At 43.8% G+C, this 25,649-nt stretch overlaps 1 protein-coding gene across 2 annotated transcripts in view; it reads left to right on the top strand.

The window, feature by feature from the left end:
• LOC146854034 (C-type lectin lectoxin-Enh4-like) overlaps positions 1–25,649 on the top strand; it is a 138,741-nt gene that overhangs the window by 71,625 nt on the left and 41,467 nt on the right. For both annotated transcript variants that reach the window (XM_085651886.1, XM_085651887.1), the window contains exons 4-5: positions 6,368–6,505; positions 8,951–9,068. In XM_085651886.1, the coding sequence (XP_085508012.1) occupies positions 6,368–6,505; positions 8,951–9,068 (256 nt within the window). The remainder of the gene's footprint in view (positions 1–6,367; positions 6,506–8,950; positions 9,069–25,649) is intronic.

Below are 25,649 nucleotides of genomic sequence, written 5' to 3'. Positions count from 1 at the left end.
TATCTGACAGTATTGACATTCCACTTTCAATTCTGTTTACAATACCATCAAGTAGGCAGATATGAGGCACTAGGAGAAGGATATGTTTATTTATTTATTTATAAAGTTTTATATAGCGCAAACTTGATCCAGAGGGATATCAGAGCACTTCACAATTTGAGGGAAAGGAAGGTAACAGATCACAACAAGAATCAAATGGGGAATCTAATAGGCATTGAATCATATAGTGCACACATAACAGATCCTTTATAAACCTGGGGTAACGAAGAATGGGCTAGAGGATGATACATAATGACAGAAGGGGAGCAAATACAATAGTAATAAACAGGATTAATAACCAATACTGTAGTATTTCCGATGCGATTAGAGCTGATAATCGTCCATCATGTTAAGGTAAGAACTTATTCATGAGGAATGTTTTTGCTTCCAGTTAGAAAGCAACCTTGGAAGAGATTCAAATTTTTGGTGCAAAGCTCGTTGGCATGTTCTCTTTTTATATGGAAGATCTGAGGTTTCAAGAGGAGGGAGTTAGCACTCCTAGGCGGCCTCCCCTCTCCGGATATTTCTAGCTTTTGCGCAAGGTAGTTGGGGGTTTTGAAGTGGAGGACTTTGTGGGAAAGGCAGGCAATCTTCAATTGAATTCTAGCTTCATAGGGCAGCCAGTTTAGAGATTTTAAGACTGGGGAGATGTGTGCATTTCGCTTGGTGGCCGTAATCAATCTGGCCGCCGCGTTCAGTGAAGCCTTTAGGGGGGCCAAAGTGTATTTGGGGAGGCCACATAGCGTAGCACTGCCATAGTCAAGCCGCGGCAAAACAAGCGCTTGGACCACTTGCTTGAAATCTGCTTGAGGTAGGAAAGGTTTGAGATTCCTGAGTGTTCTCAGAAGGTGGTTAGCTCCCTTGCACACATTGCTAATATGGGTCTTCATATTCAGATGCTTGTCCAGGGTGCTTCCTAGAGATTTAGCCGAGTCAATAATGCGGGGGGAGCAGTTAAAGGCGGTGAGTTGGTTCATCCAGAGGTCTATTTTAGGAGTATGTTTCGGTGGAGAAATGAGGAGGAATTCTGTTTAGGAGGGGTTTAGCAGGAGGTGGTTAAACAGTTTTGGGTAGTCAGTAGGGTGGAGTTGAGTGACATGATGTCATCCGGGGAGGAGATTTTCATATAGAGTTTGGTGTCATCTGCAAACATGTGGAAGCGAACGTCCAAAGATTTTAGAACATTAGCTAATGGTTCCAGGTTCCACGTGCATGGATAATGGAATTTTACTTTTAAATATCGATATAGGAATGGCAAAACTGAGGTCTTTCTTAGCGGGTCAAACTGTGAGAATAATTTAGGATATTCCTTGGTTAGCAGAGTGGTTTCACTTCATGGCTCATATAATGCATTAATAGTAAACCTGTTTTCCTATCTGAAGGGCTCCTCAGCTGCTGTGATACACCTGGCCTTCGAATTGCTCTCAAATTGGAGTTATTTGATGTTGAATGATTAATGCTGCCGGGAATCACCTATGTGGTGATGGTTTCTGCAATTGTGACTTGTTGTAGACAAGTACTGTTTCCACTTGCCTGCCCAGTTAGGGAGGTGACCCCTTGGTCTTAGATAAAGCTTTCAAACGTGCACTTTGATGCTTTGAGAAGACTGAAAGCTTTACTGTATCAGAAGGATGTGGAATTAACATCTGCAAAGGAGACGTTTGATCTTGCAAGGTCTTCCTCTTAGATACAGTCGCTACTTAACACTAATTTTCCATTACATTGTCGGGAGCTCATACACTGAATTTTTAACATTTCTAGTACCGTAGGAGTAGCACACTTTTGTAAGAAAATAGTTATTGCTTCATTTATACACTCCATGCTGGGAAGCATTTTTGGAGGTCTTCTGTTGGTCCTGTTCCTAATTTTTAAGACTTTGCTTATCTTTTTTCTGCTGTGTAATAGATGTCCAACCAAGAAGACAAATGTAATTACCACTTCTGCATAGGCTACTCTGTCATGAATGCATGATACAGTGTTTTAGCACACTCTTGCTTCAGGAACTAAACTAACACTGGTTCTTGTCCTTTTGGCCTCTGTGGCTACACCACATGTAGTTCTCATTCCACTGTATCCTGTCCACCTTCAATTGAACTGGATTTATGCCTAGGAACGCATTTGGTTCAGCATTTGAACATTGACCTACTGGTGAGCCCATTAAAGGCCTACATGCACTGCTGTCCCCTGCGCTTGCTGTTGCTTCTAACATAATTTTACAAGCTCTCCCGGAATGCTTCTGTGTCTAGAGATCTGGATCTTGGCTTGACTTCTGCAGATCTCACACTGGCTACTCGTCCTTCGGCAGCTGCTCTGGTGGATGGACAGGAACATGTTTGCTCGATAGATGTGATTCAATGGTTGCCTCTGGGAACATCGTTTAGGGTGACTGGGAAGAGAATATTTCGTCTACCTCACAGAACATATAAACAATCTGGCAGTTTTGAATCGTGAGACACCATTTAAACTTGCCTTTTTTTTAAGCTAAGGTGTTTTCAAATATATTTTAACAGCTTTTTTATGCTTGATTTAATCCTTTCTATTGATTTTAAGTGAAGGCTTTCTCTGTGTTCCTTGTTATTAAAGAAACATGATGCTTTGCAGATTTTAGTAGGGTTCCTTTAATATTGATTGATCCTTACATTTTAGCACTTATCTAGAGATTATTTTTACTGACTTTCTTCCAAGGACTGGGTGTCACATGGTCTGGATAGACCCGGTGAGAAACGCCACAATTTTACACACCTATGTTTCTTAAGTTGCCCTCTCTTTTTTCACATAGTGACTTTAGACATACATTTGCGTGCATGACCATGCAGAACTAAATTCTCTGAATCTGCACTGCTTATATTTCCACTTCATAGGCACACTATCCCAATACCCTGAACATTCTGTACAAGGGATAAAGTTCACTACACAAATATTATTTGTTTTGTTGTCCGAAAGGTGACAACTATATCCAATTACAATAATCAATTATGGCCTGACAGAGGTTCTGATATGCCCACATGGGATCTATTGTTATATATACACAACTACCTCCTTGTTTAGGCAGAGTATCACTCAGCTGATACTGCAGGTTTACACTATGTCAGAATTCCAGCTTTTCTAATTCCTGCGTACCAAAACGTGGATGTCCAGCTCTGCTCCAAGACAGGCATTCAGATGACACCTACCCACAGGTAATGTGAAATTACTCCACCCTGGCAGGGATTTGGCAGATCACCCACCATTGGCAAAACTAGGTTAGGGAGTGCTAAGTAGGAGTACAATTATACACAGTACTTTTATGGATGCATATATTCTCTGTCTTAGCACAATGGTGGAAATGTTCATCCTTTTAAATGTTCTTATAATGACAGTTATGTTAATATGTTATATAATACTAAATATCACAGAGCACGTATTTTGCACAATAATAACAATGCTTTTATAAATAGTGAAAAGCCTTGCTGATTATTTCTTGTGTGTTTCTCTGGGTATGCATGAGAAACCAAACGAAAAGGTTCTAGATCTGTTACCATGATATGGTGAGGGGATCTGCCTTGTCATGTTCTAAGTTTGCACACACATGTATTGCCGTGTAAGGCTGGGGGTATGGATTGTGAGCTGTGACTGGCAGGGACATAGCCCAACATATCCTGGGGGTGTGTACGAAATCAGTCTGGCACAATCCTAAAATGTATGTTGCCCAACAAACGCACAGTTTTACTGAGGGAGGTACAAGCCATACAACAGGGTAGATTCATTATTTAAGGGTCAAGCAAATATGTTGTAAGTTGTTGTGGGCTCTCGTTAACATATTAATTCACACCCATTATGGCTTCCCTCATCTTTGCTAATTTTTTCCTTAGAGATCCTTTGCATCCTAAAGTTGAATTCCTCTTCCTGATTATTTCCGTATGCTTGTTATGATACCTCTCTAAATTCTTTTGTTTTTATTTGCTTTCTTTCTCATCTCTCAATGCTTGTTATGATACCTCTGTTCATTATTTTGCTTTCATTTGCTTTCTTTCTCATCTCTGTTCAAGTTTTCTTTGATGTCACATCCATGAACAACTACAAACAGGAGGATGGTGTGATTGGTGCAATGGTCCAAACATGTACCAGCATCGCACATTCTGCTTCAGGGAACAATTTGACAGGATTTTCAGTAGCCCTTGTTCCCTCTAAGGCCACTAACCTCCTGTTCACAAAGCAGGCAGATGCTGGCAGATGCTGGCAGATGCTGGTGCTTCAGAGCAAGTGGCCTTGATGCTCATGGGTGACATCCCCTCACCCACCTGTAAGACGAGCAGACCTAATTCCTCAGTCCTGGTCACAACAAGCAGATATGCTGAGCTTCCCAAGCTTTGATGTACAGCTCTCATTTGACAATTTTGGGAGTCTCAAACTCCTCATTTCATAATCTGTTTCCAGATACAGGTAGGATTTATTGTCTTAGCATTTGAAGTTCATGTTCTGAGGGTTGCCCACTTTGCAGTGCCCAGTCCTCTGTCCTGTCCGTTGAGTAGGAAGCCGTCTGTCTGTCATACAGGCGTGACTTCAAGCAAGATAGCCCCACAACACAGGCCATAGGAGTGGCTATTGTATACCACCCAGGTATCAGCCTCACTGCCGTGCCTACCAAAATGTTACAAAGGCCTTCAACCTTGCTCTTTATGACTCCCGTATCCATTCTATCTCCTTCCTGAGATGTGCCCTGGCCCACTGACCAGTGACCTCGTCAGAATGAAAAAACCTTTTTGAAGTGCCTGATGCTACTTTCTTTGAATATGTGTGACCCACACAGCTCTCAGGAATGCAGGGAATCCACAAGTCTGTCTGGGAAGCTCCTACACTTTCACATGCATTTCCAAGACACTTGCCTTCCAATATGGAACCTACAGGCTTCTATATACTATACCACAAACAAGCATGCCTACATTGCAGCTGCACAGTGTTACTTATTGATTGGATTTTTGCAGTTCTGGTGCCAAATAATTTATTAAAATGTACTTGACTTTTCTCAATTGGTGTTGGATTTTTCTTGTGTTGTGTTTTCACTTTATCACTGTTCGTGTGCTGTATACAGATTGCCTCTACGTTAAGCCTGACTGCTTCTTGGGCCAAGCTACCCAGGGTTAAGCACAGGTTAATTTAGTGATTTTTTGTTGTTTACCCTGAAAGGGATTGGGTCTGTTGCTTGACCAGGACTCACACCCTAGTCAACTCATGAACTAAATGTGGCTAAACTGTCTGTGGATGGGCTCCTTGTGAAAGAGCAGAATGCTTTCACTCAGAGTAAAGTTAGACAATGGATGAAGTTTGCAGACCCCTTGTCTAATGCTGTTTACTGTTGTGGCCAGAAGATAAATGTGAATGACCCAACAATTTACCAATGGATGATGAGGGCTGGATGAAAGCCCCTATATGTAATTATATTATGTACATCATTTTAGTAAAATCAAAATATCTAGGCTAACGCCATACCTAACATTGCATACCACCAGCACTGAGCTTGTGCTACTTAACTCTTTATAAGGGCAGTAGTCCTATACCATTTCTAGGGTAATGCTTTGTGTGCCCCTCTTGTTGTAACAATGCAATCTTTGAGGCAATCTTAGGTCATAGCACAGAATCTATGTTGACCCATGACTAAAAACTGGTACCAAGGATGCAGATATATCTGCTGCTTGGGCAGTCTGGGGGGGGCTGCATGTCTCTCACCATGCAAGGAATTTTCTTCTCACAACATATGGTGTATGAATAATCATATTATATGTATGAATAGCTCTACAAATGTTGTATTATTAGTTACATCAATTACGACACTTTGAGACAATTAGCAAATACTTTTGTTCTTTAAAACAATGGTAAAATGAAATTAAAACAGTATTGGTATCATCATATAATCAACAATGTTAATAATGATGCTATTTGACAAGTCATGAGTGATGTATGTGTGCTGTAATATGCAAGCTCATAAGAAATGCATGATAGGGCTCAAGTTATAGTCAGTGTACTAAACTTCAACTTTCATAGTACAATTGTTTTTAGGTTTATCGATAGATAGATAGATAGATAGATAGATAGATAGATAGATAGATAGATAGATAGATAGATAGATAGATAGATAGATAGATAGATAGATAGATAGATAGATAGATAGATAGATAGATAGATAGATAGATAGATAGATAGATAGAAACTTCAAATGATACATTTGTATTGTCATTTCACTGATCTTTGTAAGTCAATATTACATTATCTGGAGTCTCGCTCATACTCAATAAAACTTGCAAGAAACAAAGTAATACAATAATAAAACATTATGAATTTTCTATTTAAGACAGCATGCCTTGCCATCAGTTCTCATCTAGCCTCTATTCATTCCAATGAGGAAAATGATTTTGTGTATACTTTGATGGGTAAACCTAACCCGCCCACCGGGGCATCTTACTGGATCGGCGGACATGACTCATTTCAGGTGAGTGACTGCTAGTCAGAGTCAAACAGTATGCATTTCTGATATATTTTCCATCTCTACTTTTTGACCTAAATGACCCTTGTGCCCTGATTACAGGCTGAGATGCAATTCCAAAGCATTAAAAATGTCCATGAATTACAAATTATGGGGCAGATTTATGAGCCCCTTGCGCCACTTTTGCGTCACTTTTAACATGGGAAAAGTGACGCAAAAGTGGCGCAAGGGGCTCATAAATCTGCCCCTATGCATTTAACATCATTCCTTTGATGATGGGTTTCCCGCTAACTCCTATTCTTATAATAATCTTTCATGTTGTCCATGTGGTGGAGTCTCCCATCAATTTAACAAGCATATTCTGTAATTTTGCCAGTTTTATGAGCAGCAGAGGCCCCGGATTTTAGTTCCTTTCTTACGTAGTACGGGTGAACTGCACAGTAAGAATGCCTTACACTGTTTACAATGCTTCATTGAACCCACAGTGTATTATATAATGGCCTCTTTTCTTTGGGCAGCCTTCTACGTAGAAAAGAACTGAATTGACTTGAAGAAGGAAATGTGTAGGATCAGTTGTTCTATGTAATCAGGTTGTAGTGTAGTTCCTATTTTCCTGATAGGTTCTGCACACTATAGACTTGGCATAGGACTGAGGCCGGTATGCCCCTATCGCGTATATTAAACTTAATTACTGTATACCAGCTAGCTCAGAGGCCACTAGAAACGTCTTGACCCCAAGAAGGGAATAGCTTCTGGCAACCACATAACATAAAACCCTGATCCCTCAGGATCGTGGAAACATTATACTACTTTTAATTCAGTCACTCATCTCAGAGAAGTACATAGAAGAAACAGTCAGGTGTGTTTACAATAAAATGTATTGCACAGTTGTTATTCTAGTACTGGTAATATGTGCTGCAACAACTGTTGGGCAGTAGCAGAGAAATATGGCCATCAGTGCAGTAGAATAAAAATGCATGGTACAGTTTTACCATTGTGTAATAGTAATGAACACATACATGAAATACAGAATGCATTAAGATAAAGCCTATACACCTATGATGCCTAACTAGATGTACCTATGTGTACCTAGCATGTGTGCAGGTCCTAGGGAGCCAAAAATCCCCCTAGGATTTATTCTAACCCAATTACCTTAGTGGGACTTCATCCTGATCTCAAGCTGGACACCCCAGGATGGGTGGATGGACCTCTACCAGCTGAAGCTGTGGCATGACGCAGGTTGCAGCGTCTCAGGTCAGAGTGTCGGCATGGAAGTCTCGGTCCACTCTGGTTTGCTTGGGCACAGGGAGGTATATTTATACCTGATAGGTGCCTTGGAATGTTAGTATTGAGGTAAAGTTGGTCAGAGGAAGACATCAGGAATGAACCCTTAGGGAATAGTGGTTCATGCATATTTAATGAGTTCTTCGAGAAATCAATAATCCTGTGCTAGGGAAAATCCCAAGAACTTAAGGGTCTGTTTCTAAGAACTCATTGTGACGTAGGTTAGTCACTGTAGGACATTGAAATTACGTATTTAGGACCCAGAGCACATGTCAGCTAAGGGACAGCCTCTGTTGCTCGTTATTGTGAAGGGAGGGCTAATGTAGGGGAAATGGCCTGCCTGTCTTTGTGGCACGAAGGATTTGTGCCTCTGAAACGGCGCACCTATGTTAGGGCCTCAATCCAGCACATAACAAGGTATGACTTAACTAAATTAGGACATTTCAATGCGGTCCACTATTATTTCTTTGGTATAGTAAATTTTAAGTGATCCCTTTGTCCTGTTAATCTTTGTGACGAATTTGACATGTTTACTGATTTTGCTCCTTTTGGATACATCCTTTAGCAATTGTAGGCACGCATTTGCTAGATTTGATGGAGAGCTTTTAACTTTGTACATATCAAGATATATGTTTAAACTTTGGATGTACTGTTTTAGCTCTAATGCATTATTTTTTATAAATTTTACTGTGTGACATTTATGCGATGGAAACATTGTGAATAAAGTATCACTTGACTTGATGTGTTTAAATTGTTCTGCTGTTTTCTTTGCTGAGCATATTTTGCCACCATCTGTCACTGTGTATGTACCCTTCATACACTCATCAAAAACAAGATGATGGATGGAATGTTTGAATTAATCTCAGCACCAGTAATTACTCAGGCCACATCCCAATCCAGTGTTTATCGCTTACCATGCCAACTCAGTTTGACCCACCCATAATCAAATCAGCCTTGACCCTTCTCTAATGGGAACAGTTCAGCCCGTATTGCCAGGCCAGCAACACATGCAACCCAGCACCGGGTTCACACTCATGGTCCAGGCAGGTATAGCTAGATTCCAGTAGCATTTTCTTTTATTCTAAGCTAATGCATTTTAACTGATACTATGTTAATCTATGATGTGTGGTTCATTCATCACATTAATTTGCTTTTTTTTTTTCTAAGGAAGGGAATTTCATTTTTACTGATGGATCTAAAATGAATGTTAAGCTATTTGGTGTTGGCGAGCCTAACAACTTTAACAACGATGAAAACTGTGTTGGTATTTGGCGTTTCAACGATGGTGAGTACATTTTTATGAAACTAGCTACAGAAAGAGCACTACATTTGCTTAAAGTGGGGCTATCACAGACCAAACAACCTCACATTATAAACCTCCTTTCTAAACTCCAAATACTTTGTAGCTGCTGAAATATCTATATGGATATATGCTGAACATTCTATGTGTATGTTTTTATTCGATACCCAATGTTGGATAGTTGGACTGTTTTATAATAGAAAAATCATTCATCAAGGAATCCTTATTTTCTTTTGTTTGCATATCGGTTAAATGTTGTTAATTGTTTACTCTGTAAACTATTTTACTTTGGAAAGTAGTATTTGTAATAGGTCCTTACAAATATACAATAGAAATATGGTTTGCTGTTGTGTTTCACTTTAACTTATCTGCCTTGCTCTTAAATGGTTTTTACTATGTAGCACCAAGCCTGCTCAAGCGCTTTTGCGAATTCTCATGAGAACACCAATTGTGGTGTTATCTTTGAAGCACCAAGATGTCAGATGCTATGTTTATGTTTATGGATTTGTAAAGCGCATAGCTGCCCGAGGGCTTCCCAGCGCTGAGAGAATTGGCAGAGGTTGCATAGAGGATTACGGGAAGAGCCATGTTTTGGCCTTTTTTCTGAATGCCAGTTCATCAGTTAGCATGCGTGTTTCCCTAGGCAGGGAGTTCCATAGTACCGGGGTCAGATACGAGAAGGATGTACCTCCCCATCTGGCTCTCTTTATCCTGGTCTGTTTCATGAGTAGATCTATGGAGGATCTAAGGTGCCTACCTGGGATGTAATGTGTGCAAGTTTTTAAATTAAAGTCAGGCCTTTATCATTCATGGCCCTATGAGCGATGCAGAGTGATTTGAACTCTATTCTGGCCTTTATTGGGAGCCAGTGTAGTGTCTTCAGGGCTGCCCTAGCTGACTGCTGTCTCGGGATGCGGAGTAGAATCCTAGCTGCTGTGTTTTCTGCCACTTATAATCTGTTTATGAGGTATTTGCGTGCGCCAAGATACAGGGAGTTGCCATAGTCCAGCCGTGACAGTACTAGGGCCTGTATCACTGTTCTCTGAGTGGTTTCAGGAATGAGCGGTAGGATCTTCCGTAGCATTCGCAGTGCTCCGAAGCATGAGTCTGATATTTTTCTGGCTTGAATCTCCACGGACAGATTTTTGTCCAACCAGATTCCCAGATTCTTTAACTCTGTCTTTGGGACCGGGGATCTCCTAGTTCTGGAGGCCAGCTAATCGTGTTTCTTGGGATCTCCCTATTACCCAGGAACATGAGCTCTTTTTAGGCACCCCTTGTTCATCCAGTCGGCAACTTGCATCATGCATGGTGCCAAGTTGTGGTGTCTAGATTGGGGGCCCTCCATCACAGATAATATCAGCTGGGTGCCATCCACGTATGTCACTATTGACAATCCAAATTGCTGCACTATCTTGGCTAGTGGCTAGTGGTAGCATATATAGATTGAATAGTGTTGGGCTCCACACGCCAGTTGGAGGATATCAGAGTAAAGCTCACCTTCCATTAGCTGGAAGGATCTGTTTTCTAGGAATTAGGTTATCCACTTTAGGGCAGAGTCTGTGACACCGGCTTCCTTTAGCCTGCGTATCATTCACCGCATCAAAGGCGGCGCTGAGGTCCAGGAGCAGAATAGCTCCTGAACTTCCCTGGTCTAGGATTCCCTTCAATTCCTCTGTTGCCACCAACAGAGCTGACTCTGTGCTGTGTTGGGATCGAAATCCCATTTGAGTGGCATGCAGTATCTAATTATCCTCTATGTATTGGGACAGAGCCTGATTAACATATATTTGGGTTATTTTGCCTAGTAGTGGCAGGAGTGAGATGGGTCAGTAATTCCCTAGTTCTGCTGGGTCTAGCTGGGGCTTTTTTTAGCAGCGGACGGATAGTAGCATGTTTCCAGGATTGGGGGACAGTCCCTTGTGTCAGGGAGAGTGATATAAGTGCTGTGGTTGTTGATATGTTTTTTTTACCTCCTTGCCTCAAGATGTCTGGCGGCATCAGGTCTAGGGGGAATCCAGATGTAATCTTTGTCAAGATGGAGGTCATAGCTTCCTCACTTATGTTTTAAGTGGTCTAATCTCATCCCTGTATTCCTTTCCATGTCATCTGTGTTGCTCAGTTGAATCTCACCCTGATTTGGGCAATTGTTTCCTAGCAGGGAATTGTATATGATTTTTACTTCATTCTTTAAAAAGTTTGCCATCCTATTACATCTCTCCTTGGATGAATTGGGAATGTTTGTTTCCTGCTCAGGGGAAGTGAGTGAGCACACTATCTTAAAAAGCTCTCTAGCCCAGTTACCTGCTGAGTTAATTTTTACTTCGAAAAAATTTGGCTTGGGCTTGGAGCATTTCATTATGATACTGTCTGATAGCTGTCTTGTATTGGCTTTTTATAGCGGGGTCATAACTTTTTTCTCCAAAGTCTTTCCAGTTTTTACAGGCCTTTTTTTATCTGTATTAGGTTATTGTTGAACCAGGCTGCTTTTTTCCTAGATGGTTGATTGTTTGGTCTGGTTCTTTGCAGGTATTGGGCTGCTACATTATTAATCCATTCTGTCCACCTCTTATCAGACTTTTCTAGGTTGTCTGTTATGCCTGGGGCCTAGGCTTCTAGATCATTTAACATGGTATCCTTTAACAATCTAGGCCATTTATTCCTAGTCTTGGTTAGTTTATCACCTATGTGCTGTGCCTGGGGGTTATCCAGTGTGAAAGGGATGAAATAGTGATCAGTCCATGGCACTGGCATGGTTGACCCTACCACTAACTTGGGTTCATTGGAGAAGATGGCATCTAATAAGTGTCCTTTTTCATGTGTGCTCTCTCTGACCATGTCAATTTTTTTTCATTTCTTTGTCTGAGAAAAGAAATGTGGAACTAGTGGTGAATCTGATTTGAAGCAAAGACGCCAAACAAACAAGGTTCCTTTGCTGATAATGGAACCTCAGCTTACCACCCCTCTGGATACTCTTCTAGTATCTCATTATGAACCCTATTAGTGAAATTAGGTAGAACCCCACCACATAGACAGATAAATAAGAATTATGGGGTCGATTATGTTGGCGGGTGGATAGCCACTGCCCGCATGGCGGTGGCGATCCACTGGCCAAAATTCACTGCCCACCTCCCATTTCCCCCCACCACATTACGATGGTGGGGGGGACCTCGGCAGGCGGAAAGGCCGTCTGCTGGCTATTATAGACGGCTGGGAAGCACTGGTGAACAGTTTATTAAATGAATTTCCATCTAAGTCTCGCATTTCACCAGCAACAAAAACGTTAAAATCCCTAAGAAATGCTGCCCTACACCGGGCCAGAAAAAGCACTGAAAACATAATTTTATTCAACCACTACAAGCAAGCTCAAAAAGCTTTTAAGACATCCGTGCACAGAGACAAACAATCGGCATCAGACCAGTTCTGGTCGAAGTTAGTCTGCGCCAGCAAAAGGTCCAATACAAAGTTATTTTGGTCCCCTGTGAACAGTGGCCCATTAGGAGGCAGAGGACAAAGCAGCGCAAACATAAGTGCTGACGACTGGACTGAATTTCTATTTAATCACTTCAGAGAACATATAAGCAGGACAGAGCACCCCGTTCGACTTGCAAACTTTGGCCATCACTCACCGGAAACCACTGCACAGGCAGCACCCGGTCCACAACTACAGTTGAAAGCATCCTGGATTCACCCATAATTATGAGAAAGGAGCTACGCAACGATTCAACCCCAGAGATCTTTACGACACACAGAGTTTTAATAAACACCATTGCCAGGACAATTGGGAAAGGCAGGTCAGACGGAGCCCCCGGCCCCAATGGTCTATCTCAGGGACTGTTCAAGTCAGAGGAAACGCTGTGGTCAGGTCTCCTTGCACCACTGTTCCCACATTGCAGGCTCAATGACCACAGCCCGGATTCCTGGAAAGGTGCCATCATTCAGCCGATCTACAAAAGTGGTAAAAGAGATGTTCCAAAAAGTTACAGAATGATAGCCCTTCTTGATATCGAATCCAAATACGAACTGTCAACCTGGGCGAAATCAACACAGCGTCTCCCCTTCAACCAAACCGGCTTCGTAGCTAATTCAGACACAACCAGCAACCTATTGACATTAACTGTTTTGATGGCGAAGGCAAACGTTCATCGTATTCAACTATATTGCTGCTTCATCGACTTTAAGGCGGCTTTTGATCGGGTGCCACACGGCCGCCTATGGCAAAAATTAGACCGCTGGGGTATATCCCCCGCCCTCTTACAAGCCATAATCCAACTCCACACACAGACATGGATAAGGATAAAGTTGGGCGACGGGTCCCATGTTTCCAAAATGATCCAAACAGGAAGCGGTGTCAAACAAGGCTGCATCTTGGCGCACCTTCTTTTTAACCTGTTTATCTCAGATCTATCTTCCATACTTGACAAGGGTTACTCTCACCCGCCCCAACTGGATGGAACCTGCATCAGCAATCTGTTATATTCTGACGACCTTGTGCTACTGAGCCACACAAAGGTAGGCCTGCAGAGGCTTCTTGACGAACTCCTTTCTAACACAGCTGACAATGCTCTTGAATTGAATCTGTCAAAAACAAAAATAATTCATTTCAGCAAACAGAAGCAGCGGAAAAGCAGGTCAGGTTTTCAACAATAAAAGCATCGATACAGTGCCACAATATAAATATTTGGGAATTTTCCTTGACCCCAGAGGTTCCTTCGTCAAACAAAAAGACCCCGTCAAGGCTAAAGCATTATCGCTTGAGGTTGCGTCCGCAAAACATTCAAAACATTTACTAGGGCCAAGCCTAACCTCTCTGCTTAAGGTGATGAAGGCAAGATCACCAATTCCTTATCATACGGAAATGAGATTATGATGGGCTCAACAAACACCTTATTAAATAAATGAACCACCAGAATCTTTAAGCGAGCATGGCACCTGTCGAGGTCTTCTTCTCCGGCCCAAGTCAGATTAGAACTCGGCCTATTAGATCACAATGGCGTTGAGGCCGGTGCTTTTATCAAGCTCTGCATTAGACTACGCAACTTCCGGGATGGCAGCCTTGAGTCCAAACTCTGGAATGAAATATCAACCAGCGCATTTAGCCAAAAATATTGGCAACACTTGGCCCGCTCTCTACAGCTACTCGGAGTCACGGAATATTGGGGAACAAACCCACCACAACAGGCATTGAAAACCATATTCAAGCGAAGCGTTCGGCTCTGGTCTTTCCACTCCGACAGGGCAAAATTACCCAGAAGAAAATATGCCTGGGCCGTTGTCTCCGATTATAAACCAGGGGTTGAGTCATCCTACTTATCAAACACATACTCCCTCTTTTGGAACGTCAAATTCATAGCCCTTAGGCTAGGCGAGTATTTGCCGCAATAGCGGCGCCTCAGTCTCAACATCGAATGCAGGGAATGCAGCTACCACTCCGAAAGCTTGGCGCACATAGCCTGCGCATGCCCAGCTTTGCTAAATGACAGGACTTTATTGCGAGCGGAGTGGAACAAACTAGGAGCTCGCACATGTCGCCAGGCCGTAATAGCAGCTATGAACCAAGAAAATACAAATCTGAACATTCGGTTCACCAAATTTGTCATCAGAGCTGCTAAAGTGCTGGGGAAAGAGAAGGCAACAATTATTCTGCCGGTTGGTCTTGTCATCTCTTTGTATTAAAAACTCTAGCGGCCACTTTCTCCCTCCGCCAGGCCGACACGGACACTGTTTTCAGAATTTGAAAACCAGCTGCCATATTTATTTGTCCGTTTTTCTAAATTTTCTTAAAATCACTCCATGACAGTTGTGTTATTTAATGAGCCTGAGCCGTAAAAGACAAATGCACAGTCGGACAATTTTTCAACCCACTTTTATCGCAAGATTATTATTATTATTATTATTATTATTATTATTAGTGAGTTTTATAACGCGCCTGGTTACCCTTGGGCATCCCCGCGCTCATCCAGAAAGAAACGCCATGACATGAGGCACCGGTATTAAGCAGGAAACAAAACAGGTGAGTTTTTAACAACTTGCGGAAGCGTAGGAAATCTGATTCCAAGCGTAAGTGCAGTGGAAGGGAATTCCACAGAATGGCCACATTGATGGAAAACCTTCTACCCCCAGTTCTTGCCTTCCTTACTCTCATGACCTGCAGCAGATGTTGATGCTCTGAACGAAGGGAACGAGAGGCCTTATAAGGTTGCACCATATCCCGAAGGATAGGAGGGCCTTTCCCCTGCAAGATTTTATGGGCCATGCAGAGTGCCTTAAATTTCACCCTCTCCCTAACGGGAAGCCAGTGCAGCGCCTTCAGCGCAGGACGAGCAGACTGACGCCTGGGGAGATCCATCAGGAGCCTGGCGGCCGCGTTCTGCACTTGCTGTAATTTATTTAGGGTGGACTCTGGGGCCCCCAGAAACAACGCGTTACTGAAGTCCAGCCGGGAGATGATGAGTCCCTGAACAAGTAACCTCCTAGAGACCACTGGGAGGAGAGGTAAAATCTTCCGGGCTGAACGGAGCAGACCAAAACACACGCCTGCGGTCTTTTTAGCGTGAGTCTTAAAGGTAAGGTCCTGCTCCAGCCACACCCCCAGACTCTTGATCTCCTGTTTGGGGGTGGGAGCCGCTCCCAGGCAACTAGGCCAGCTACTCGGAGGCAGGGTAGGAGGGGAATTCCCCAATATCATCAATTCCGTTTTGGAGCCGTTAAGCTTGAGTGCTGAGCTACACATCCACTTGAAGATCTTATCCAAGCAGGTATGCAGCTGATCGGGATGGTAAGATGACTGGGGGAGGCCTACCACCAGCTGAGTATCATCAGCATAGCTGATAATCTTGATACTCAGGGGCAGTATCTCATTCTCCAGGGGAGCCATATAAATGTTAAATAAGGTGGGGCTCAGCGATGAGCCCTGTGGCACACCACACTGGAGAGAAACCGATGACGATTTCATATGGCCTTCCCACACCTCAAACGTTCGGCCAGCCAAAAAGGAAGAGAAACAACTTCAGGGCCAGCCCGGAGACCCCCACCCCCGACAGTCGTTGGAGAAGCACTTGATGATCCACAGTGTCAAATGCCGCACTGAGGTCAAGGAGGATCACTGCCACTGATCCCCCTGTGTCCAGAATGCTCCTGGCATTCTCCACAACTGCCAGCAGGGCAGTATCGGTCCCCTGACCGGGACGAAAACCCGTTTGGGAGTCACCCAGAAGAAAGTTGGACTCCAGGAAGCCCGAGAGGGGCCGATTGACCAACTTCTCCGCTACCTTGCTAAAGCCGGGGAGCAGGGAGATAGGCCTGAAGCTGGCAAGGTCAGCGGGGTCCAAGTTAGGCTTCTTTAAGAGAGCCTTGACAACCGCTCCCTTCCAACTCGGGGGCACTACTCCTTGGGCAAAAGATAGATTTATCAAATCCGTCACTGGACCACCGATGATAGAGGCCACCTGCTTAAGATATTTCATTGGTGCAGGGTCTTTAGGCGAACCACTTTTCATGGTCGTCAAAACTGTGAGAACTTCTTCCTCAGTGACCGATCCAAAGGAGGCCAACTCCGCTGTCCGCGCCCTGGGCAGAAACTCCAACTTTCCATCAGAGGAAGTCTCCTCGTCTAACCGAGGGAGTGATGAAAGGATGTTATCTATTTTAGTTTTAAAGAAGGAGGCAAGTTCGGAGCATTTTCCAAGAGGGTCAGCATGGAGGACTGGAGGTTCGGGGGCTTTTAGAAGTTCCTTGATAACCCTAAACGATTCTTTTGAGGAGTTGGCCGCCGAGCCTATTCTCTCCTCAAAGAATACAGATTTAGCCACCCGAATAGCGGATTTATAAGTGCTAAGAGCCGCCCGGTATTCTCTCCGGATTGCTTCGCTCCAATCTTTCCTCCAAGATCGTTCCAATTTCTTGCAGCCCCTTCTCAAAGTTCTCAACTCTGATGTGTACCAGGGCGCCGATCCCACTCTCTTACCCATAGAGAGTTGTTTCTTCTTAGGGAGGAGAGCATCAAGCGAGTTGGTCAGCCAGATATTTAGCCTCTCATCGGCGACTAACGGATTAGACCCAAGGGAAGGCCGGGACGCCTCCAAATGGGCCGCCCAGGTATCCACTGAGAGTCTCGACCAAGCTCTTTCCACCGTGTATACCCTGGGAGCCGATATGACTGGAACATCAAACTGCCACTGGGCAGGCACCATAAAATGGTCCGTCCAAGGCAGGGCCAACGCTGGAAAAGCCTTGCACTGGAAAACCTGCACTGTTCCTGCGCTAACTAGGGTTCTTTTTCGCTTCCTTTTAAATCTTTGTATATGTATTCATGAGTCACATGGTTTTAATATTTTGTTATGGTTTTTAGTAATCAAACAATAAATTTGAACTTGCACAGTGACCATAACTACAAATTGCGTGTTGGTGGGTTTTACCAAGGAAACAGTTGTACCATGAAACACAGCCAATGCTGGAATGATGACTATGCTGTAAGGTGGCTAGTCCTCTACCTCCAAAATCTTTGATATATGCGTGACGAATGGTTCGTTTTGCAGTACATTTGGCCAGTAACATTGCTATAAAAATTTGGCAATTATATATGATTGGAAAAGAGGGTTTAGGGATCTTTCCTGCTGCAAATGTTTTAGATGTGTAAGCCTTCATTTTGAGTAGTCTGGTCATTCTGACCCTTGTGGAAATCCCTGTTTGCCTAGGGATCGGAAGTGCTACTTATATGAATATATCGCCACCACCCTTAGTACTGGGTTTAATTAAGTTGGCATACAATATTAAACTTTGGTAGGTCAAATCAGCCGGAATATAATATGAGACAAAGCAATAGTAACTTTCCGGACAGTACATATTTTGATATGATAAACACTAACATCAGCAGTTTATTTCCCCAAATCTGTTATAAGAGGATGTTCACTGCACTAGGTTTATGAATATAGCAAAAGCCAGGTTAAAATAAAATACTAAGTGACGATTCCATCAAGTAGGCTATAATCAAAGGTAGATTTAGCCACATAACCTTTAACTGTGAAGCTCCGCCCAAAATTTTATATGCAGACTATTGTACCTCTAGAGCAGACCAGTTATGTGCTTTAAGGTATTGAGGGTGGAGTCTGACAAGTGTTGATTTCGAACGTTCAGGTTCTTTTACTGTATTTTAATCCTCGCACAGAAATGGAATTTCATATGTATTTTTAATGCCTTTACCCTGTCTAATCATAATTCATGTGTATTTTCAACATAAGATTGCTTTTTAATTTATTTTTTCTACTGTAATGATTTTAATTAATCACACAATAAAGAATTTTGTAGCTTTTGTACATACTGCACCAGGTGAATTCCAAGCTCTGCAGTGGTGGATTTCATTGGGTGCAATCCATAGTGCAATCTGTTTCTTGCTACTCATAATGAGAACCCTTATTGTAGATGATATATTTAGAGAATATTGTGCCAGCGATATTGGTCAAAAGGGTGGATGGTTCTCCCCATGGACCTTCTGATAAATGTAGATAAAATCAGCTAAATAACATAGGTCAACATTTGATATGATACAAAGACTGATGCCATTTCACTTGCAATGGTGATTCTTGTAAGGTGTTGATTCTTCTATCGATAATATACGTTCAGATCGAGGATGAATAACTTCAAATATACATTTTACCATTATACATATTCAAACGTGTCTCCCCATGCATTTCGGGCTAGGTTTGCCCTTCATCAGGGGAGAAAATCTGTAGAATAAACATATCAAAGAGGACGCCACTCATGAGTGGATAAGCAGCCCTCACCATGTTTTCAGGTATAAGTTAGAGGAAACCCGAGTGAGGAGATTCTGATAAATAAAAACATCGGAAAACAATGCCCAGAAGTTTTCAAAGTACCGGCCTGGCCACTGGTTAGTCTGTGGGATGATGTCATTAAAACATAGATGAACGTAAGTAGATCAAACGTGTGTCGGTAGGTGTGATAACGGTACGTGCAATAAACATGCAGTCTGGTGATAATCAAATGAAGTAGTGAAGTTAAACCGCTAAAGGCAGTCAACAAAGCTTAATGCCAGGCCTCTAGACACGAAAGAGGATCTGAGGTGCATGCGGATGTCAACGCGCAGGAAAAAGCGCCAGAAGTTGTAGACCGCCGGTGGTATGTGAGAACACGTACAGAATCAAAAATTAGCTAGCATTCGCGCCAAGAATTTTCAATTCTATTAAGGACACGGAGGCGAGGATTATGCTTCTCCTTCTTTACTGCATAAATCACAGCAGCCAGTAAAACATACAATTTAGTAAAACAAACTACATTGTCCATGGTACTTTGTGTCAGCCACGCCTCCTTAGCTCTCCATAAGAGCCCTGGTTACTGTCCCATCTTCCTCTCTCTTTGCTCGAATTATATAAAAGTCCACTAAATCAATAATATTCACGAACATCCTCCAACATGGAAGTTAACAGGAAACCAAATTCTATCGAAAGGCTTCAACTTGAAGACATCTCTTATTCAGACTTCTTGTCTGCGCCTAGGGAAAACAAACATGAACAACCCGTAATTTCTGCATATTACTATAATTTAGTACAATATCAACGGGTGGGTAAGCATGAACAGGGATAATCCTCACCTCCGTGTCCTTAATAGAATTGAAAATTCTTGGCGCGAATGCTAGCTAATTTTTTATTCTATTACAGGACCGGAGGCTTCGGATTATGCTAGTTTAACGCTTATTAAAAACAACAGATGTTATATCTCCCACCGGTTTATAATAAAATTGTTTGAAAGTTGATTCAGATGACCAATCAGCACAACGCATAATGTCTTGAATGCTAGATCCTAACATAAATGACTTTGATGCCATGGCACCACGCACAGAATGTGCACCAAACATTTGAATATCAACACCAGCTTCCTTCATGATATTACAAAGCCATCTGGCTATGGTTGCAGCAGACACTGGTTTAAAAGGTTTTTGCAAAGCAATCAAAAGTTGAGTAGAGCATTCAGGTCTCAATAATCGAGTACAATCCTCATAAGTTTTCAAGCATTGGACAACACATAATTTCTCATTGCTGGAAAAAACATTATACTCTATATGCCTGGAGAGAGTCTTGGTACGGCCTGTAGTAGTAAAAGAAACCCCTTCCGGAGTAAATACTCTATCTGTAATTTCCAATGCCCGCACATCCGATGAACGCCTGCAAGCTGACAAACATAAAAGCATTGCTAGTTTTGCAAACAACTGTTTTCGTGATAATAGATTATTCATTGGCCAACTATTGAAAAGAGAAATGACTAAAGAAACATCCCATAAGCCTGAATACTTAGGTGTGGGAGGATTCGCTATCCTTATGCCTTTAAGAAGTTTACAAACCATAGTATGCATACCAACCGGTTTCCCATTGAATTATGTCCTACCGAAATGGCTGATCGAAAGTTATTTACAGATCGATAAGCCAACCCGCTTGCTGCCTTCTCTGAAAGGAAATTTACAATATTGGGTAAGCCTGCCCCCATGGGATCCAGGTGCCATTCCACGCACCAACCCATCCAGCCTGTCCAGGCTGAAGAGTATCGCTTCCTGGTGGAAGGCGCCCAAGCTTGCTTGATGAAAGCTGAAGCTGTCTCTGAAAATCCCGGCATTTCCCACTGTTGCCGGAAAGTCGCCATGCCATCAGCGTCAACCGCTCCGAGAGGATCAGAGGATGTCGCTCCCTGTGAGGTCCCAGGAGAAGGTACTCCGACCATGGGAGCATCCTGGGAAGATCGCAGCTCATTTCCAACAATATCAGGAACCATGGTTGCGCTCTCCATTGTGGCGTCACTAAAATCACCTCTGCTTGTTGTCTGAGAATCTGAGAGGCCACTCTCAGGATGAGAAGGAAAGGTGGGAATGCATAATTCACTGCCCCGACCAATCCTGAAGAAACGCATCTGTTGCTTTCGCTGCTGGGTCCAGCCTCCAACTGAAGAAGTTGTGAATCTGCCGATTCAGCCTGGAAGCAAACAGATCACTCTGACACAGACCCCAAATATCCTGCAGCCATTGGAATATGCTCGGCAGTAATTTCCAATCGCTGTAGTCCCTGAGATGCCTGGAATTCCAATCCGCTATTAGATTGGCCTGACCCGGAATATATTCCGCTATTACCGTTATCTGGCGGTTCAGGCAGCATGCCAGAAGTCCTTGGCAATCTCCACCAACAGGGATGATCTCGTCCCTCCCAATTTGTTTATGTATCTCACTGCCGATACATTGTTCATCCGTAGCAGGATGCAGCAGGAGGTCTGCTTGGGGGACAGGGTTTGAATCGCAAAGGAACCCGCTAGGAGTTCCAGACAATTTACGTGTAGAGATAGTTCCTGGGGAGACCACCTTCCGCCTGTGGAGATATCGCCGCAGCGCACGCCCCAACCCCAACGACTGGCGTCGGGCTCGATGACCACTTCGGGTAGGGAGCCAAAAATGGCTCTCCCGTTCCATGCCTCCACGTGGCCTAGCCACCATTGCACCTCGTTGCTTACTTCCTGTGACAGGGGAACCAGGTCTGTGTATGCCAGACCCTTCTGTAGGTGTTGAATCTTGAGCCTCTGTAATGCTCTGTAATGTAGTGGCCCCGGGAAAATCGCTTGAATGGATGATGCCAATAACCCCACTACTCTGGCAATAACCCTGAGAGAAACCATCTGCTTGCTGAGAATTGCTACTATCTCTTTCTTCAAGTCCTTGAGCTTCATTTTGGGAAGACGCAATTGGGCCGTCTGGGAATCTATCACAAAACCCAGAAACTTCATCGTCTGAGACAGGATCAGGGCCAATTTGGCATGGTTGATTACAAACCCCAGACTCTGCAGGAGAGAGATCGTCATCTGGAGATGATGTGAAACCAATTCCGGACTGTGAGCCATTATCAGGATGTCGTCCAGGTAGATAATCCAGCATATTCCCTGCTCCCGCAAACGTGCAACCACCGGCTTCATCACCTTGGTGAAACACCAAGGAGCCGAGGAAAGCCCGAAAGGAAGGGCCAAATACTCGAACCACCGACCGTTCCATTGAAATTGCAGGAAACGGCGGTGTGGAGGAAAAATGGGAATGGACAGATAGGCATCCTTGAGATCTAGTCTGACCAGCCAATCCCCCTGCTTTAACAGGTCCGCCAAAAGGTGGATCCCTTCCATTTTGAAATGTTTGTAAACGAGGTAGTGGTTGAATTCCCTCAAATTCAGGACCAGTCTGTGACCCCCATCTTTCTTCTGGACCAGAAAAATATTGCTGCAAAAACCGTGTGGCTTGTTGTTGCATAAAGCTATTGCGTGTTTTTGAAGCTATTCTTCTATTTCGTTGTCTATAAAAATGTATTCTTGGTGGGAAAAACGGAGAGGATTTGGAAGTGTGTCCTGACAGGGTGGCTCGTAAAATTCCAGTTGGAACGCTTGAACCGTCTGAATTATCCACTCATCCTGGGTAAGGTTGCGCCAATTGTGTAGAAAGAATTGAGTGCGACCCCCCAAATGTAGAAGGGACAAATCTGACACGCTTACCTGCGGAGTTCTGTGCTTGAAAGCCCGCTCTGTTGCCACCTCCTTGGAACCGGCGTTTGTTGAATCGACGACGAGTGGGATAGAAGGTTCCCCCTCTAGTAGAGTCCCAATCACCTCTTCCGCGACCGTAGTCACCTCTGGGGGGACCTTGATTAGCGAAATGGCCTGACGAGCGTCCCCTGCCTCGTCCGGCCCTGTTGAAAAGGCCTTGGGTAAACACGCGCTTGATTTCTGATTGAGCCTTATCCAAGGATGTAAAAGTTCCCACATACTTTGACACATCCTTCACAAAACGGTCTCCAAATAGGTTGCCCTCTGCGAGGGGACCGGTTTCAGCATTTGCCAGATCGGTAAGATTAGTGTCCATACGCATGAGCAAGGACTTACGTCGTTCAGTAGATATGGCACAGTTGGCATTGCCAAGCAGGCAAATGGCCCTCTGCGTCCATCCTGCAAGGATATCCGGATCCACCGGGTTCGCTGTTTCCTTGGCCACCAGCGCCATCTCCAGTATTTTTGCGAGGGGTCCTACTATGTCAAGGAGCTTGTCCTGACACCCTCTCCAGGCACGAACTATCCCTTTTTTGGGGTCTCTGGCAAACTTCTTTAGAAAAGTAAGTAGACTTACGTCTATCTCGGGAGTCTCTGCAACTTTATCAGGTAGGTCTGGTCGAGGGCACTCCGACCTAAGTCGGTTGCGGACCTCTTTGTCAAATCCTTTTCGGACGTTCTCATGCAAGTATTCAATGACCTCGGGCGCTGGAGCCCAGTCCGACGATCTGGGGTGTATTATTTCACTAGGATTGAAGGTGAAAGGAGTATTGGTTGGAGTCTCCGGAGTGGAAGAAGCCACTTTTTTGGTCTTCTTCTTGAGAGGGGCGTCATCATCAGTTGTAGTAGCATCGGTATCAGTGGTCGTGGTATCGGAGTCCACATAGACCTTTTGCTTACTCTTTGCCTTGCCTCCCGTGGAATATTCGTGATCGCCTGCAGGTGGCGGAAGTGAATCCAGGGCGGTAGCATGTGGCCATCGACGCGCTTTGACTACGTCAGTAGTTGGGCGCGCAGTACGTTTATCTTTAGTAAAACCATGACGCTTGGCAAAACTTTCAAGCTGCTTGGTGATAGGTTTGAGCGCAGCTGCCAATGCTTGTTGCACAGTATTGGGAACTGTGGTCGCTAGAGCCCTGTTCACCGAGTATTGAACGGAAGCGTCCAGAGCCTCCACTATATTATCTTCCAGGACAGTCTCCTGCTGTCCCTCATAATAGACATCCTCCTCATTCTCATAGCGCACCCACTCATCCATGGTAATAATAATAATGCAGTGGGGCAGAGTAATTAATATCAGATAAGCTTGCCAAGTGACATAAAGTTTATATTGGAGGAGTAAACGGGGGGGGGCAGCCCACATGCACACAAAAAAGTTAATATTTGTACCAAGCCCCCTCAGCAAAAGCTGTATTCAGATTATTGCATCCTAACATAGGCGCAGGAGCCGAAAAGAAGCTATTCCTGGAGTGTGTGCTCACTCCTGCAGGGCGACGATTCTTTCAGCCAGTCAGGCGTCCTTCCTACTACCGGTTTGTGTTCAAAACGCAGTAGAAATGGCAAAACGGGCCAATCTCGGCGTGTGCAGCCCAACGTGAGCCCAAAACAAGTCCAAAACCAGCCCAAATCAGATCGCGTGGGCTGCACACGTCGGACGGGAACCACCCTGGCTCCTGCGGTGCACCAGGGCGATGAGGGAAGCCCAAAACACCGGCGCTTGAAGCGCTTCGACCCAACCGGTCGCTTTCTCGACGCCCAGCGGCTTGGTACCTCCGCGCCTAATGCGCGTCTTTTAAAACTCCATTCCAGCAGCGCTGGGGATCGGAGCAAAGCTCCCACTTACGGCGTGACACGCCCTCTATAAAATGCTGAATGAGGCAGCAAACCGTAAGTAAGACAAACCCATGCATGCACATTGACAATAACTTCTGAAGCGCAGCGCGCTCTATCGTCCCTGGCATATAATGACCAATCCAGTATTCAAATAATAATACAGCGTGAGGGGTACTTATCTCTTGCTGTGAGCAGCAAAGATAGAGGATGATGGGACAGTAACCAGGGCTCTTATGGAGGGCTAAGGAGGCGTGGCTGACGCAAAGTACCATGGACAATGTAGTTTGTTTTACTAAATTGTATGTTTTACTGGCTGCTGTGATTTATGCAGTAAAGAAGGAAAAGCATAATCCGAAGCCTCCGGTCCTGTAATAGAACCTCAAGTGCAGCAAAAAAACAATGCTAAGGATATACTTATATAAACAAAGTTTGCCCCGAAACAGGCATGCCAAACGAGTGAGAAGAGTGCTGAGGAAAAAGGTTGAACGTTGAAAACATGTACAGAGTGTACTAACACCTCCGGGCTATGAGTTCAAGCGAGTCTGTAGCGAGGAACGATGTGAGGGCGTTGTGTCCTGAGTGTTAAAGACGGTGTGTTGGGAAAGTGAGAAGGGACTACAAACGTGTACGGAAGTGTGAGGCGAAAACGTGTGCCATGTTGAAGTGGGTACAAGAACCCAAACAACAGTAAAAAATGCAGTGTGTGGACTGCTGTAAGTGCAACATGACAGGATTATGTGTGTGAGTGATTACCCTAGACGCCAGCAAAAGCTGAGTATACGTATGGCACAACGATGTAAAAGGTGAGAATAATCCGAGGTGAAAAACATGCTAGGCCAGGCAAGTGAAAGTAAGTAAAAACATGCAGTGTGGGTTACTTAGAAGATAGCATAAACGCAGTTCAGTATAACTAGGCGAGAATGTATACACCTAAATATGAGGTCAGTTTATAACAGTTTCTTCTATTCTAATATTTCTGAGCTTAATTCTGAACACTATCTGTTTAGAGTTTATGTTTAAAGATAAACATTTCCACTGGAAAAAGATGATATTCCAACTGTTAAGATTTGTCTTTCTTCTATCAAGGAAAAACTCACATTTTTAATTACTTTTTGGATACATTTATGTGTCTCATGTCTTATGTGTCTCATGGGA

Source organism: Triturus cristatus, chromosome 4_1, assembly GCF_964204655.1.
Source record: "Triturus cristatus chromosome 4_1, aTriCri1.1, whole genome shotgun sequence".
Lineage (NCBI taxonomy): Eukaryota > Metazoa > Chordata > Amphibia > Caudata > Salamandridae > Triturus > Triturus cristatus.
Note: the sequence above shows the minus strand (reverse complement) of the source record. Positions and strands in the feature narration are given on the sequence as shown.